We start from the raw sequence: 16,147 nt of genomic DNA on the forward strand, positions 1-16,147 counted from the left end.
AAAACAATTTCTCACAACACCATTTCTATTAGATAAAGTCATTCTCGAATCTAAAATGCGTAATAACACTCATGCATGTTCAATGGACTCTTCAAAATGGAGGCAATATGAATTTAAGCTAAAACAGTATAATCTTATGTTCATGGACCTACTATTATCCCATACCTAAATCAAATGCATGTTGATTCAAAATATCTATAAAATTAGCACGATAGTTTTTGACATCTCTCTTTATCAAAATACCAAATATTTCTTTTAAAATTATATAAGAAGATAGTACCACCATCATGAAATGCCTTATTTCTCCACTACCAAATTTTTCATTGAATGAAACTGAAATAGTATGCCATTTCTAAATGAACCTGCAACCATGCCACCAAATAGTATCTTCTTTGGGGAAAGAAATTACATGTATCTTCATTTTCTTACCAAACTTGAAACAAATAAATTTCCAATGTTTAATTGCATAGTCACACATGCTGAATAAGAGAGCATGCTTGGTCTGCATTCTCCCTCTTATAAACAAGACATTTGGAAGCAAGACTCGATCATAAACCATGCAACAGTCTAGAATCTGCGATAACGCATCCTTGACAAGCTAGTTAAGAATGTCATGGATCATCTCTCTAGGTTTAATTTTTGCAATGAACATATTTTCTAGGTAAACAAACTAGGAAGAAAGATCCAGGCAATCAGAGATGCCCTAAAATGAGGAACATTATGGTGAGAAACATTACGCTCAACTGGATTTTCATTATGTATTGTATATAAAATTGACATAGGTATTTCTATTCAAGCACCCCAAACTCTTTCATATCATTGTTTTACCTTGCTACAGGCAACCTCCATTGCTTCACTCACACGCAACTCACCATGGAGCCTGACATGCAGTTCTCACAAGCCTGTTCCAACACACTCCACTACTTGTGGTTCTAGGACGAAAGGAGATATCTTTAGCAATTGCCCACATAGTCATCTTTCAAATTCCATGGATTTTTTCATTTCGGGTTTTCTTATTAGTAATCATCTTTTGAGTTGATGGGTATGCAAATTCTTCCTATCGGAAAACATATTTATTTAGGAAGTGAGAGAATTCTCCTTCTCAAAGCTGTGCACCTCCTAGGAGAGGAGTATACCATCATCCTTCTGTACTCTAAAAAGAAGTTGAAGTACGAAGGCCGACATCCCATGATCGAATGTAAGCCATGTATCATAACAAGCAATGGGTTGAGTGAAGTGCTACTTATGCTGGGGGATGGTTTTCTCTTTTACAAGAATAAGAGAAGATGGCAGCATTCCAAGATTTGAGCGATCAGTTTTCTCTTTTACAAGAAATAAAATAAGAGGAGAAGATGGCAGCATTCCAAAGATTTGAAAGCAAACCATGTACCATGCTGTTGCTCTTTGTTGGGCGGTGGATTTTTGGTTTACCAGAAATAAGAGGAGAAGATGAGTGAAGGAAAATAAGAGAAGATGATGAAAATGAAGACATCCTAGAAACAAGCTCATCATTCGATTATTATATCACCGCTGCTAAGAAAAAAAGGACCCATTGTTTGATTGTCACCTCTGCTCCTAAAACATGACTCAATTATGCTATCATATCACCACTGATAGGGAAACCATGAGACACTCTCGTGTTATTATATCACATAGCAGAAACATTAGACACTCCGGACGCCCGTAACGGCCACCCTTTTCATTCCCACGTTAACACCCATAGTTCATAAACATGGAATTGACGCCCGCATTTTTGACATGCTCCACTAACCCTGCATGTTCTGCCGGCGCTCCTGCGACCTCAGCTGCTCGAAGAATCGAGCTATAAATTCCTCGACTTTCTCGTCCACCGTGGCATCATGCTCCTCCTCGTCGTCCTCTGATGGAGCAGCGAGATGGAGGGGCTGATTTGTCACCGTCGGCAAGGTCGATATTGGAGAGATCGGAGGCGGACAGCTCCAATTGGGGATCGTTGATGATGACATGGTCGTCGGAGTCGTCCGCGTGAGGAGGGTTGCCGTATGCGAGGGAAGGGAAGCAGTAAGGGAGCTTCATCTTGGCGCCCGAGATGGTGCCGGCGTGGAATAAGGGGGAGCCGGAGCTGTTGCTGCAGGAAAACTCGTAGGCCTGCGGTCGGAAGCCTTGGAAGCGGTGGGGGAAGAAAATGCGCCGGAAGGATCTGCCAAGCTTCTTGCCTTTCTGCATCACCATGGCGAGCTTGCGCTTGGGCGTGAAGCCTTTCTTCACCATCGAAATGGCTACGCGGAGGACGTTCTGCAGACGCTTGGCTCTAGTATCAGAGTTGATCTCCATTTTCATCTCCTCCTCCTTATTCTCTGGTAGAGTCTCCCCCTGCGAGGTGTGCGCTCTGAGAAGGGGAGTTCTCCACTTCCTGAATATATATATCGCATACCCATCAACTCAAAAGATGATTTATGAAATTGAGAAAACCCGAAATGAAAAGTCGATCGAATTTGAAAGGTGGGTAGTTACTAAAAATGCCTCCTTCGTCTACAACCAAAAGTAGTAGGGAGTTGTTGGAACGGGCTGGTTAAGAACTTGCATGTCAGTCAGCCTCCGTGGTGAGTTGCGTCTGAATGAAGCAATGGAGCTTGCTGATAGCAAGGTAAAACAATGGTATGAAAGAATTTGGTGTCTTTGATTAGAAATATCTATGTCCATTTTATATATGATACATAACAAAAATCAGGTTGAGCATAATGTTTTTCACCATAATGTTCCTCTGTTTGGGGCATCTTTTACTGCCCGGATGTTTCTTTGGGGTTGGTTTACCCAGAAAATACGCACATTGCAAAGATTAAACCTGGAGAGGACATCCATGACATTCTTAGCTAGCTTGTCATGGCTGTGTTATCACAGATTCTACAATGTCAGACGGTTTATGATCGAGTCTGGTTTCCAAATGTCTTGTTTGTGAGAGGGAGAATGAAGACCATGCTCTACTATTTAGCAAGTGTGGCTATGCAATCAAAATTTGGAAATTTATTTGTTTCATGTTTTGTAAAAAAAAAAGATTATATATAGTTTCTTTCTTTAAAGAAGATATTATTTGGTGGGATGGTTGCAGGTTCGTTTAGAAATGGATGCCTAAATTTTGAGTTCTAACATCTAACCTTCAATCTCATTTAATGGAAAATTTGGTAGTGGAGAAATAGTCATTTCATGATGGCAGTACTATCTTCTTATATAATTTTAAAAGAGATATTTCGTATTGTAGTAAAGAGAGGTGTCAAAAAAATATCTTGCTAATTTGATAGATGTTTTTGAATCTACAAGCATTCAGTTTATATATAGGGTAAGAGTAGATCCATGAACATGAAGTTATACTGTTTAATTTGTATTGCCTCCTTTTTGAAGATTCTTTTGTACATGCATGAGTTGTTATTACGCATTTTACATTCTGTGAACAGATAGCATCTAATAGAGATGCTGAAATGGTGTTGCCTGAAATTGTTTCTTAATGGAATTTTACCTTTTACTCCGAATGACATTGGGGACCTAGTTATCACAGCTATAAATTGATGTTCGGAGGTTTTTAATTAGGGTGACATGCATAGAGATTTACAAGTGTTTCACACTCATTAAAATTCTTCTTTCTCACTTGTTCCTTTCCAAGAGCCAATCTAATAAAGAGACTTTTTTCTTTTTTGAGCTTGTTGTGATGATGTTACTACTGTAGACCTGAAGCCTCTACTGGGGATCTTAAGGTCTCTCTCTAGCCTTATCTACAGGTTACTTAGCTGTTGACCGGGTTGTTATTTCCTTCCCCTTCTTAATTTTTATTATACTAATAAATGTGGGGGCTCTTGCCCTTCCAGTCTTTCATTGGGAAAAAAAAAAAAAGACTTGTCAAAGGTTTCTCATGTACTCACCAATGGCGATCCTGCCAGCATATACTGAATTTGGTAGATGGCCTACGGCCGATTTGTCATCAAATAAGAGAAGGGTTAGCAGGTTTAACTTGCAAACATGAGCTTCACTTGGATCATAACCAGATTTGCTTATAGAATGTGGAAGTTGCATGGCCACTAATTTGGAGTTACTGGTCACTGAAAGAGACGTTCGCGCTATTTTTTCTATCCATACCAAAAATTGTCATTGTATCCTTCATTATTCTGGGCGTCTGCTCATCTTCTCAGCTTCTTCCCTGTCTCCGATTCTCTTCATTTCTCTCTGGTGATGACGACAACCACAGTGAAGTAATGGCATTCAATTCTTCTGCTATCATGTGATTTTCCATTAACCTTGGCGTTTTTCTTCTGCAGATCAAGGAGTCCTCTGCATTTTGTTACCTAACGCTGACTTTCTTTCTCTCTGTACATGGCCTATAGCACAACCTCCAAATTTTTACAGACATTCGTTTGATGAACAGGACTGACATCACTGAAGAATAAGTGTTTTCTTCAATGTAAAAGAATCTTCAGTTTAGATTTCTAAATTTCTCAACCAAGACAAAAAATAAATTATGCCTAGGCCTTCAGCAGGCCCCATTTTTAAAAGGCTGCAGTACCTAAAAGGGCCACCCAGGCTGAGCACCAAAGGAACTGATAAAGGTTTCCTCTATGACTTTTCTTCTTCTTCTTCTACTTGTCCTTTTCTTTTTTCTTTTTCTATCCCTTCTTTTTCTCTCCCTTCTTCCTTCCATAGTCATCTGTGTCATAATCATCGTCTTCTTCCTCTTACTCTTTCTTTCTTTGTTTTACCATTCATGTACTTATGCTATGTTTTCGTTACTGTTATGCACCTTTTTGCTTTATATATATATATATATATATATATATATATATATATACTGATATATATATTCTGCTTGTACAATTTACTGTTAATATACATGTCAACTCGTATCTTTTGACACTTATACTATTAGTTAGTGTGCTTCAGATACTATCTCAATATTGTATAACGCTTTTCTTTAACAGTACTTGTTCATATTTCTGTTGGGCTGTCTAGTGCTTCTTGCTACAGACATAATAACAAAGACGAGTCATCATGACCCTCGAGAGAAACATTGGTAGGTTCTAGAAAGGAGCAATACTGCAGGGGTTAAAAAATATGCAACCTTAAAAGATGCTCCCGTGGTTGGTTAAAACTTAAAGGAATTCGAGCAAAATTTATATGTCTGGACTCTGGACTGCCTTGAATGAATTCGCCTGATTAGATTTGAGTGACAGATTTTTTCTGTCACAGAGGAAGGTGAACACTACAAATGAAGACAGCCAAAGCTTCATGTTAGCTGCACCTGGTAGGCAGCAGAACTTATTATCATGACAAATGATTCCTCTACATAATGGCCATGGTCTCTGATTCTGGTTTTTTGCAGAGTATACGGATTTTGTTATTCAAGGAAACTGTCGCCCAGGCAAATACTGTCTGCCTCTTCCCAAGATTATATTTGAATATGCTGGATCACTTGATAGCCTTCCTGAAGGGGAAAATAACTAAAATATTATAAACAAAAGTTATATTATATCACTGGATTGAATGAATGTCTGTAGAATTTGGAGATGCTAGACTTTTCATTTTAGGTCCCACAGTGATAGTTTTCAACTGCAACTCTTTTTATCAGGGTGTGCTTCACATTAAACTTCGTAGGTTTCCAATCAAATGGATCTTCTTTCAGAGTATAACCTTTGTTGCTTGATGACTTTGTGATGGCATTCATGATTCATGGCAGTTGTTTTTCTTCGTTGGTTCTACTGCACTTATTCACCAGCTACTGCAACTTTTATGATGTCATGAAATTTTCACTTTTTGTGGTAGTTCTTTTCTTTTTCTTCCTGTCCATTTTTTATCCTTGTTGCGACATTCTTTCCTTTTTCTTCCTGTCCATTTTTTATCCTTCTTGCGGCATTCTTTCCTTTTTCTTCCTGTCCATTTTTTTATCCTTCTTGCGACTTTATCACTTACCTAATGGATGAATGAGAAGTTCAGACCCACAGTTTTGAGGGAGGAAAACTAAAACCCACAATAGTGTATGCAACAAATTAGCGAAAGAGAAAATGCTGAAATATATCACCTCTGTTTGCAATAATTTCCACACCTGAAAGAACTTCAAATGAGAGAGACATGAAAGTTATAGGCCAATTGTTTGGTAGCTGGAAATTTCTGTCAAACGTTGTGGATTGAAAGGGATACGTCAATGCCATTAATGGCAGACTAGGGAACGAGATTACCTCTGGACTGGATAAATAATGCCGGTCAATTCTTTAAGACTATGGTTTCTGATACAGGTCCAATGTGAATTTGTATACAGGGAGAGGGAGATACTCAAATAAGCATCGTTCAAATCTGCTATGCGTGTGGAACTCGGGTACAAGTGTTGCTTTGATACCAATTTGTAAAAGTATTTAGGAAAAGGGGTTGGCGACATTAAACTTGCAACTTTAAAATTGCACCACTTCCTTGTCAAAATGTGAAGGAAATTGAGCCTATAGTCTATTTCCAGCCTCACTTTTTCTTAAAGTATTTGGAAAAGGGTGTCTGAAATCCTGTTTTCTGCAAAATCTTAAATATTATTTTACTTTCACCCTGAAAGCAAGATTAGTAATGGATCCAGAAGTACAATTTTTGAAGCTTGGAAAAGGGGCTCACAACAGACCTGTTTCCCTTTACAAACTTGAAAATTTATGTACCTTTAGTGCCTCTTTAATTGTGGAAGTTTTGAAAAGTGAGGACTCCATAAGGCTTGTGTAAGGGTCTTTGATGTTTGTTTGCTGTTTCTGTGTTCAATCATCAATGAAAGGGAGGGGACCCCGAGTCCTCAGCAGGTTCCCATTGGAAAGGTTAGGATTTCAATTTAAACCTGTCTTAAGACGAGCTGGACACAGATTAGGAACAGTGGCGGAGTCAAGTGTGGTCAATTCCCCCACGAGCACCACACAAATAATATTGTTTATATATGCTGACTCCATATCTTTTTCCTTATTTATATTCAAGTGCTCTTTCAGGCTTCAAGTTTTAATCTAAAACTACCACTGACCCTGAGGAAAATGCTTCTAGCTCCACCACTGATTTGGACCCGAATCTTGAACGACATATACACTTAAACTGCAGGATCATCTTCTGTGCAGGATTGCTCAAGTTTAGCAGAAACAAGCTGGAGTCAAGCTTGAGTCTTGTTTGGCTCAGGTGTGTGGGCTCAAGCCGCAGAACTTGACGGCAGCATGAGTTCCAGTTGTGCATGATAGGCATGAAGCCGGTTCGGAGCCACCTTAACTCAGCTTGAACTCGGCACGTGGGCAGACCTGGTCAAAAGAGTGCAAGTATTTCCCACTGCCTCACTGTGATTTCGTAAGAAACAGAAAAGATTGTGTATGCTTGTGGTCGGAGCTCAGACCCTTTTCGCCGTGAAAATACAATTAATTCCTGGTTTGATGGAAACCATAGATGTAGAATAGTAGTTTGATCTCACTCTGCTGTTTAACAGCTATTGTTTCACCGTGGAACTAATGCATTTTTTATTTATACATTTGAATCATTATGCAATAAATAAATGAGTCGTTCATTGGACTTGTAGTAAGTCATGGCTGAATTGTTTGAGCATTGAAATTATTGCGATTTTCCCTTCAATCGGAATTTATTGAATTGCATCAAAGTGGTAACAGAACAAAGTTGAGGGAGAGAGATTTGCCTGACTCTTATATACGAACTATTCAATTAGCAATTGATTCCATTAAATCTGAACTGCATGAGTGAACAAGAATGTAGCATAGGGATCGCAAACAAGCAATGACATATTCCCATAGGAAATTGAATATTTAATTTGCATCAAAGTATATCAGAGCCAGATTAAGCAATGTAGCTTTGCCCCGACTCACATATATTCAAGATCGATTTTGCCAAATTTGACTTTCATGAGATATTAGGAATTTAACCCGGCCCCCCTGTGACGAATGACAAAAGTGGCAGATTTTTTTTTTTTTTTTTTTTGTGTGCGTCTCAAATCAAGTTAGAACTTGATTTGCATCATTTATGTTACCAACCACTGCTGAGAATGGAGTTGTCAAGTGACCATTCCATTTGAGTACCAACTAGCAGAGTATCCTTAATTTGGCAATGCCCAAGACCACAAGATAGCATCTGCACTGGAGTTAATTTCCATGGGAAAATTTTTCCTACCGTGATATGAACCTCCTATCATTGGGGAAACTCATTTTGAAATGCCTTTGAGGCATAGAACCAGCAGAAGCTTTGTATGTTTCAGTTGGAAGAACGGAAACTATTTACATATTTCAAAAGCAGAAGTATTTACTGCTGCATTCTTTTCCTGCCAACGGTTCCTGTGCCTTCTGGTGGTCACCATCTCGTCATACCTCGGGAAATATTTTCAGACTGTTGGCAGACACTATATGCAGGCCGATTGTGCAGATCTCTCTCTTGATTTCGTATATACGTCCATTCACTGAAGATCAGCAAGAACCAACTTTAACTTGGAATTTTTCTGTGATTAAACAAGCGTATTAGACAACAGTTAAAACCTTCAAATCTGAATGCCATTAGACATGGCCATTAAGCTTAAGGTAAGTGATATATCCAGCTGAACTGTTGAACCTTTCTGCGTGTTTCTCTGAATATACACTGAAAGAGAGAGAGACCCAAAATAGAAAAAGCAGTAAGACTTCACACAAGTGAATTAAAAAAAAAAAAAGCACTTGATAAAACCATAAAGGCATGGAATAAACTTAGAGAAGTGGGGTTCATGGAAAAGAAAGAAAAGAAAAAAATCAAGCCGGGATAGCATGGAAATCGTGAAGCAATCAAATGTGGGAACGAGAAATATCACCAAAACATGCGGCTATGAATTTAACCCACAAGAAAGGAGGGAGGAAATGGGTGGGATCAGAAGAAGCTACAATTTACAGCATGTTTGAAATTTTGTATAATTCAAAGTATGGAAGGGTTTGCAAAACATTCACACCTATGATCAATCCCCTTTAGTTATACTTTTTGTAAACATACTTTGTATTTTTCTTAATATGAACTATATTTGACATAAAAACAATCAAATAAACGTCTCAAATACGGGTTCTATGATTTGATAAAAGAATGTTATTTATATTTGTTATTGCCTTTTTCATTAAGTTACATTCTTACCTTTTAATGCGACATAATAGATTTGAATAAAAGTGAAAATAATAAAATATAATATACTAGAGAATGTTATTGATAAAAGAATTGCAGTCGACATATTTGTTTTTTTATATTCATGACATTTAGTTTAGACTCTCATTTGCTAGTTTTCATGAAACTGTAGCAAAGAGAGAGAGAGAGAGGCTCCAGACAAGAAATTTTACTAAGAAAAATTTATATGAATGCGGTCTAGACCCAAGATCCAAGATCCCACTTAGCCTGGCGAGCGCATTATTTGTTTGGGGAATTTTATTTTCAGAGTCATTTGCTGCACGTAGAAAACAACCGTTGCCAAAGGGTTGGATGCTGTATGGATTCAAGTAAACCGGATACCCTATCATGCTTCAAAAAATAGGTTGCAGAAAAAATGTTACATTTTTTTAAGAAATCCAAATTTAAAACTGACATCTAATCTGGTGCAAGTCGGGATTCAGTTTTGAATATATATCTGATTAGATTTTGATTCAGATTCAGTTTTAAGTAAATATAGTATATCTAATATCCATACATTTTGCAGTCCGTTAATATATCATAATATGGTCGGAATTCAGTTGTATATTTAAAATCGGATTCAGATTCAGATGTGAAGTTAAACGTCAGATGCAAACTAATGTTAGGATTATAAATTTAAAAATCAGATTTAAATGTGGTATAAATATTTTCAAGTATGGAGATTACAATAGATAAATTATATATGGTAAAGTGTACATCGGATTTGGATGCTATTTTTCCGATATCTTAACAATATATGAACAGTGCTCCTAGAACTTATAAAAAACATGAATGGTTTATTCCTGATTTTTTTGCTACTTTTTCACCTTTTTCACTACTATTAGTGAGAAGTATGCCCATTAAGTGGCGATTCACTAAGAGGTCGAATCTGCCCCCGTTTCCCTTGCTCCCGAAGGTTTAGGACTACTTTAGAATTTAGGTGGAGATCAATACATCTGTCAAATAAAGAACCAAACATATATACTATTTGCAGTTAAGATGAGTAACACCTATTGAAATCTAATTGATTATTGGACTTTCACAAAGCCACCAGCTCGACCAGCTATGCTATGCCTCTCAAGGTTATTAAGCTGATTTAAGTATGCCCGTGGAGGCAATTAAGCCTGTTCAAGTGAAGTGGGGTGGATGTTTGTAGCGTAATTTTGCCTTTTTCCGAATAACTCACTATTATCATATTCTGATTTGGAGCAAAACATTTTGTTCTTTTTCTTTTAGTTCAATATCTAATTTACTAATGAGCAATTTAGGGATGTCAGTATATACCATTTGGATAAAATATATGGGTGAACTGTATAAAAAAAAAAATCAGACATGGAAAAGGTTTTAATATCTGATTAAGAAATAAGATCTGATTCATATTTAAGAAACAACATCTGATTCAATTCAGATATTTGAACTGATTTAACTATAAATAAATATCATATAGCCAATGCCAAGTCAGTTATATTTGGTTTAAAATTCAGATTTGGATTCAGAAGTAATTTCAAATATTGGATTGACCAGACCGGATTCGGATTGTGAAAACAGTTTTCAGAATGGATATACTCTGGGTCGAACTCAGACTCGTGAGTAGTGAATATGTATCAGATCACTAAGGTAAGTAAGAAAAACCAGGCCTTTTAATTTTATGTTAAAAAATATTATAAACAAAATATGTGTATCCTAAAATATTCTTAAGAAATAATTCAATGTCAACATATTTTAATTCAAGTTATAGTTGTAACAAAATTTATTTTTTGGCTATCAGAATTTTCAAATTTGGAAGAGCCGATCGTTTTTTTTTTTAAACTATAAAAGCCATTGTTAAAGTTAAAAAATGACTAACATTAAGCATGTTCCTGACCAAGTTACCTCTAAGTTCATATCCATAAAGACAAGATTGCATAAAATTCTCCGACCACCTTGAGCTCTATCCAAATTGCTTCAGGAGATGGGCGATATGTTGTGAGAGGCTGGAAGATTTTTTCATCCAAACCCGGATGAAAAAATCCACAATATATATATATATATATATATATATAACCAATCTGATAATGGGTTCGCTCCTTATCATATTGGAAATTGATTAAGCCGCCTTGGAGAACTAGTTCCTTATCTATTGGAAAACCTTTACTTCCAATATGCATGTGTTTGTGTGTGTAAATGCTACTATGTGCAAGATAGTTGCTAAAATAATCACAAATACTCAGTGAAGCTAACTGTGGCTAAAAACTAATTTAGTGACTATTTTTTAGTCATAAATTTTATAATTTTAGTCATCAGACAACATTTAGCACATAGCAACATTATATATATATATATATATATATATATATATATATATATATATATAGTAAAATTAGAAATTATTATGCAAAGCATTTAATGTTATCAAATATAATTTTCAACGTGACCTATAAGGGAATGATATCTATGGTGGTAATTAAAATAATAACGATTATATTGTTATCAACAAATAGGGTCATCAACCTGACATTGCAAAAAGAAAAAATCAATTGAAAGATCTCTTGGAGTTTTCAAATACAACTTAAAGATTGGGGAAGATGAAAATGGAAAGCGTCGTGCATTGTGTGCATTGTATCTAATATTATTAAACATGATCTTCCCAACAAAAAGAAGGTTATTATTATTAAGGTTAATGTTATGACCCATATGGAAATGGTACCTATGAAGGTAAAGACGCCAATAAAAATAATAAAAACGTCGCCCTCGAGTTGCAAAAAAAATTAAGAGAAATTTATGGAGATTATTGTAAAGAAAGAGTATAAATATCAAACCTCACACTATCAATCCCAAAGGCAGATTGTGGCCTTCCATGGTGTAAAACCATGTTAAAGATTATTACTTCCATTGTCCTTTTTTTTATGTTTTTTTTAACAGCATTCAAGGGAGTTGTAGGCTGGTTACAGCCTGAGCTGCAAATAAAAGTGCAATGGCAAGGAAACAAGAGGATTTTATGGTTTCTATCATATTATCAATAAGTTGTGAAGGAGCAAGTGGCACACATAAAGTTAATTTATTTTATATATGTCAAAACATTGAGTGATATAAGATTTTTATCTTTTAACAATTTCTAATAGAAACTTGCATGTTGTTTGTTGCACATAGTTTCATTGTACATTGAATTCCTCATGCATGCAACTGATGGATTCTTATGGAATAATTTGTTAAGTTGTTTAATCTACATGCAACTGATGGTTATTCTTATGGAATGCTTTTTTTATATGTTCACCTTTAATTTGGCTTAAGCTTTTTTACGTAACATAAACAACTTTTGAGGTATTGGAATTAGAGGAAAGTGTCACATTACTTTTGCAGGTATTTGCAACTGTTTCGTCCCTATTAGTGAACAACCGAACATGACACTTATGTACCAAGAATACATGTAGTATAGCAAATGGTTATTTAGCACAGTAAGTTTAATTTTTATGATCTTCAATGTAGAACTATTCTCTACTCCTCACATATTGTGAAAAACATAAAAATAAATTTTAGCTTACAATGACCAGCAAGACCAAATTAGTGGCCATGGATTTTCACATCCTAAAAGCAAATTTGGTTATGATCCTAGTGAAACACAAGTTTTGCAAGTCAAACATATTATCCCTTCTCTTGTTTGGGTCTATCACTCCTACCAAATTCAGTCTATGTTGGTCGGACCATCCATGAAGAGTGAATAAGAAATTTGCTATTTTTTTTTTTTGATGAAAAGTTGCAAGGACAAGAGCCCCACATTTATGTACATAATAAAAATTAAGAAGGTGAAGGATACAACTAAGAAACCTATAAATAAGGGTACATAGTGACCTTAAGGGTCTGTTGGCCAATGACACAATATGTAACTGTTTCATGAATATGACCCAAAGATTGAGGCCGATTTATAGAATACCTTAAAAATAATTTCAAACAATTATATTTTCCAAACAAGAGCTAAGATCTTTGGTAGAGGCCAAAGGTCTTCATTGGTGATATCATTACAACAAGCACAAAAAAGAAAATATCTCTTGTGCAATGGCTCTTGGAAAGGAACAAGTGAGAAAGAAGAATTCTAATGAGTACGGAACAATCGTCATCTCTATGCATGTCACCCTAATTAAGGACCTTCCAACATCAAGTTTTTGCAATGATAACTAGGTCTCCAATGTCATTCTTAATCAAAGATCAAATTTCATCAAGAAAAACAATTTTTGACAACACCATTTCAGTATCTCTATTAGATGCAATCTATTCCTATACCTAAATCAAATGCTTGTTGATTAAAAAAATATCTATAAAATTAACAAGCTAGTTTTTGACACCTCTCTTTATCAAAATACCAAATATTTCTTTTAAAATTATATAAGAAGATAGTACTACCATCATGAAATGCCTTATTTCTCCACTACCAAATTTTTCATTGAATGGAACTGAAATAGTATGCCATTTCCCTGCAACCATGCCACCAAATAGTATCTTCTTTGGAGAAAGAAATTATATATATCTTCATTTTTTTACCAAACTTGAAACAAATAAATTTCCAATGTTTAATTGCATAGTCACACATGCTGAATAAGAGACAACATGCTTGGTCTGCATTCCCCCTCTTATAAACCAGACATTTGGAAGCAAGACTCGATCATAAACCATGGAACAGTCTAGAATATGCGATAACGCATCCTTGACAAGCTAGTTAAGAATGTCATGGATCATCTCTCTCGGTTTAATCTTTGCAATGAACATATTTTCTAGGTAAACAAACTAGGATGAAAGATCCGGGAAATCAGAGATGCCCTAAAATGAAGAAAATTATGGTGAGAAACATTACGCTCAAATGGATTTTCATTATGTATTGTATATAAAATTGACATAGATATTTCTATTCAAGCACCCCAAACTCTTTCATATCATTGTTTTACCTTGCTACAGGCAACCTCCATTGCTTCACTCACACGCAACTCACCATGGAGCCTGACATGCAAGTTCTTCACAAGCCTGTTCCAACAACACTCCACTACTTGTGGTTCTAGACGAAAGGAGATATCTTTAGCAATTGCCCACATAGTCATCTTTCAAATTCCATGGATTTTTTCATTTCGGGTTTTCTTAATTTAGTAAATCATCTTTTTGAGTTGATGGGTATGCAAATTCTTCCTATCGGAAAACATATTTATTTAGGAAGTGAGAGAATTCTCCTTCTCAAAGCTGTGCACCTCCTAGGAGAGGAGTATACCATCATCCTTCTGTACTCTAAAAAGAAGTTGAAGTACGAAGGCGACATCCCAATGATCCGAATGTAAGCCATGTATCATAACAAGCAATGGGTTGAGTGAAGTGCTACTTTATGCTGGGGGATGGGTTTTCTCTTTTACAAGAAATAAGAGAAGATGTCAGCATTCCAAAGATTTGAGCGATCAGTTTTCTCTTTTACAAGAAATAAGAAATAAGAGGAGAAGATGGCAGCATTCCAAAGATTTGAAAGCAAACCATGTACCATGCTGTTGCTCTTTGTTGGGCGGTGGATTTTTGGTTTACCAGAAATAAGAGGAGATGATGAGTGAAGGAAAATAAGAGAAGATGATGAAAATGAAGACATCACTAGAAACAAGCTCATCATTCGATTATTATATCACCGCTGCTAAGAAAAAAAGGACCCATTGTTTGATTATCACCTCTGCTCCTAAAACCATGACTCAATTATGCTATCATATCACCACTGATAGGGAAACCATGAGACACTCTCGTGTTATTATATCACATAGCAGAAACCATTAGACACTCCGGACGCCCGTAACGGCCACCCTTTTCATTCCCACGTTAACACCCATAGTTCATAAACATGGAATTGACGCCCGCATTTTTGACATGCTCCACTAACCCTGCATGTTCTGCCGGCGCTCCTGCGACCTCAGCTGCTCGAAGAATCGAGCTATAAATTCCTCGACTTTCTCGTCCACCGTGGCATCATGCTCCTCCTCGTCGTCCTCTGATGGAAGCAGCGAGATGGAGGGGCTGATTTTGTCACCGTCGGCAAGGTCGATATTGGAGAGATCGGAGGCGGACAGCTCCAATTGGGGATCGTTGATGATGACATGGTCGTCGGAGTCGTCCGCGTGAGGAGGGTTGCCGTATGCGAGGGAAGGGAAGCAGTAAGGGAGCTTCATCTTGGCGCCCGAGATGGTGCCGGCGTGGAATAAGGGGGAGCCGGAGCTGTTGCTGCAGGAAAACTCGTAGGCCTGCGGTCGGAAGCCTTGGAAGCGGTGGGGGAAGAAAATGCGCCGGAAGGATCTGCCAAGCTTCTTGCCTTTCTGCATCACCATGGCGAGCTTGCGCTTGGGCGTGAAGCCTTTCTTCACCATCGAAATGGCTACGCGGAGGACGTTCTGCAGACGCTTGGCTCTAGTATCAGAGTTGATCTCCATTTTCATCTCCTCCTCCTTATTCTCTGGTAGAGTCTCCCCCTGCGAGGTGTGCGCTCTGAGAAGGGGAGTTCTCCACTTCCTGAATATATATATCGCATACCCATCAACTCAAAAAGATGATTTATGAAATTGAGAAAACCCGAAATGAAAAAGTCGATCGAATTTGAAAGGTGGGTAGTTACTAAAAATGCCTCCTTCGTCTACAACCAAAAGTAGTAGGGAGTTGTTGGAACGGGCTGGTTAAGAACTTGCATGTCAGTCAGCCTCCGTGGTGAGTTGCGTCTGAATGAAGCAATGGAGCTTGCTGATAGCAAGGTAAAACAATGGTATGAAAGAATTTGGTGTCTTTGATTAGAAATATCTATGTCCATTTTATATATGATACATAACAAAAATCAGGTTGAGCATAATGTTTTTCACCATAATGTTCCTCTGTTTGGGGCATCTTTTACTGCCCGGATGTTTCTTTGGGGTTGGTTTACCCAGAAAATACGCACATTGCAAAGATTAAACCTGGAGAGGACATCCATGACATTCTTAGCTAGCTTGTCATGGCTGTGTTATCACAGATTCTACAATGTCAG

General features: G+C 37.0%; 1 protein-coding gene across 1 annotated transcript; it reads right to left on the reverse strand.

Moving 5' to 3' along the window:
• Positions 1–1,504: 1,504 nt before the first annotated feature.
• Positions 1,505–15,815, reverse strand: LOC126410197 (uncharacterized). The gene is made up of 2 exons (XM_050078596.1): positions 14,814–15,815; positions 1,505–1,567 (listed from the first exon to the last, which is right to left on the reverse strand). The coding sequence occupies exon 1, from the start codon at positions 15,567–15,569 to the stop codon at positions 15,015–15,017; it is 555 nt and encodes a 184-aa protein (XP_049934553.1). The 5' UTR covers positions 15,570–15,815; the 3' UTR covers positions 1,505–1,567; positions 14,814–15,014.
• Between the last annotated feature and the right edge of the window lie 332 nt (positions 15,816–16,147).

Source organism: Nymphaea colorata, chromosome 7 (assembly GCF_008831285.2).
Source record: "Nymphaea colorata isolate Beijing-Zhang1983 chromosome 7, ASM883128v2, whole genome shotgun sequence".
NCBI classification, from domain to species: Eukaryota; Viridiplantae; Streptophyta; class Magnoliopsida; order Nymphaeales; family Nymphaeaceae; genus Nymphaea; species Nymphaea colorata.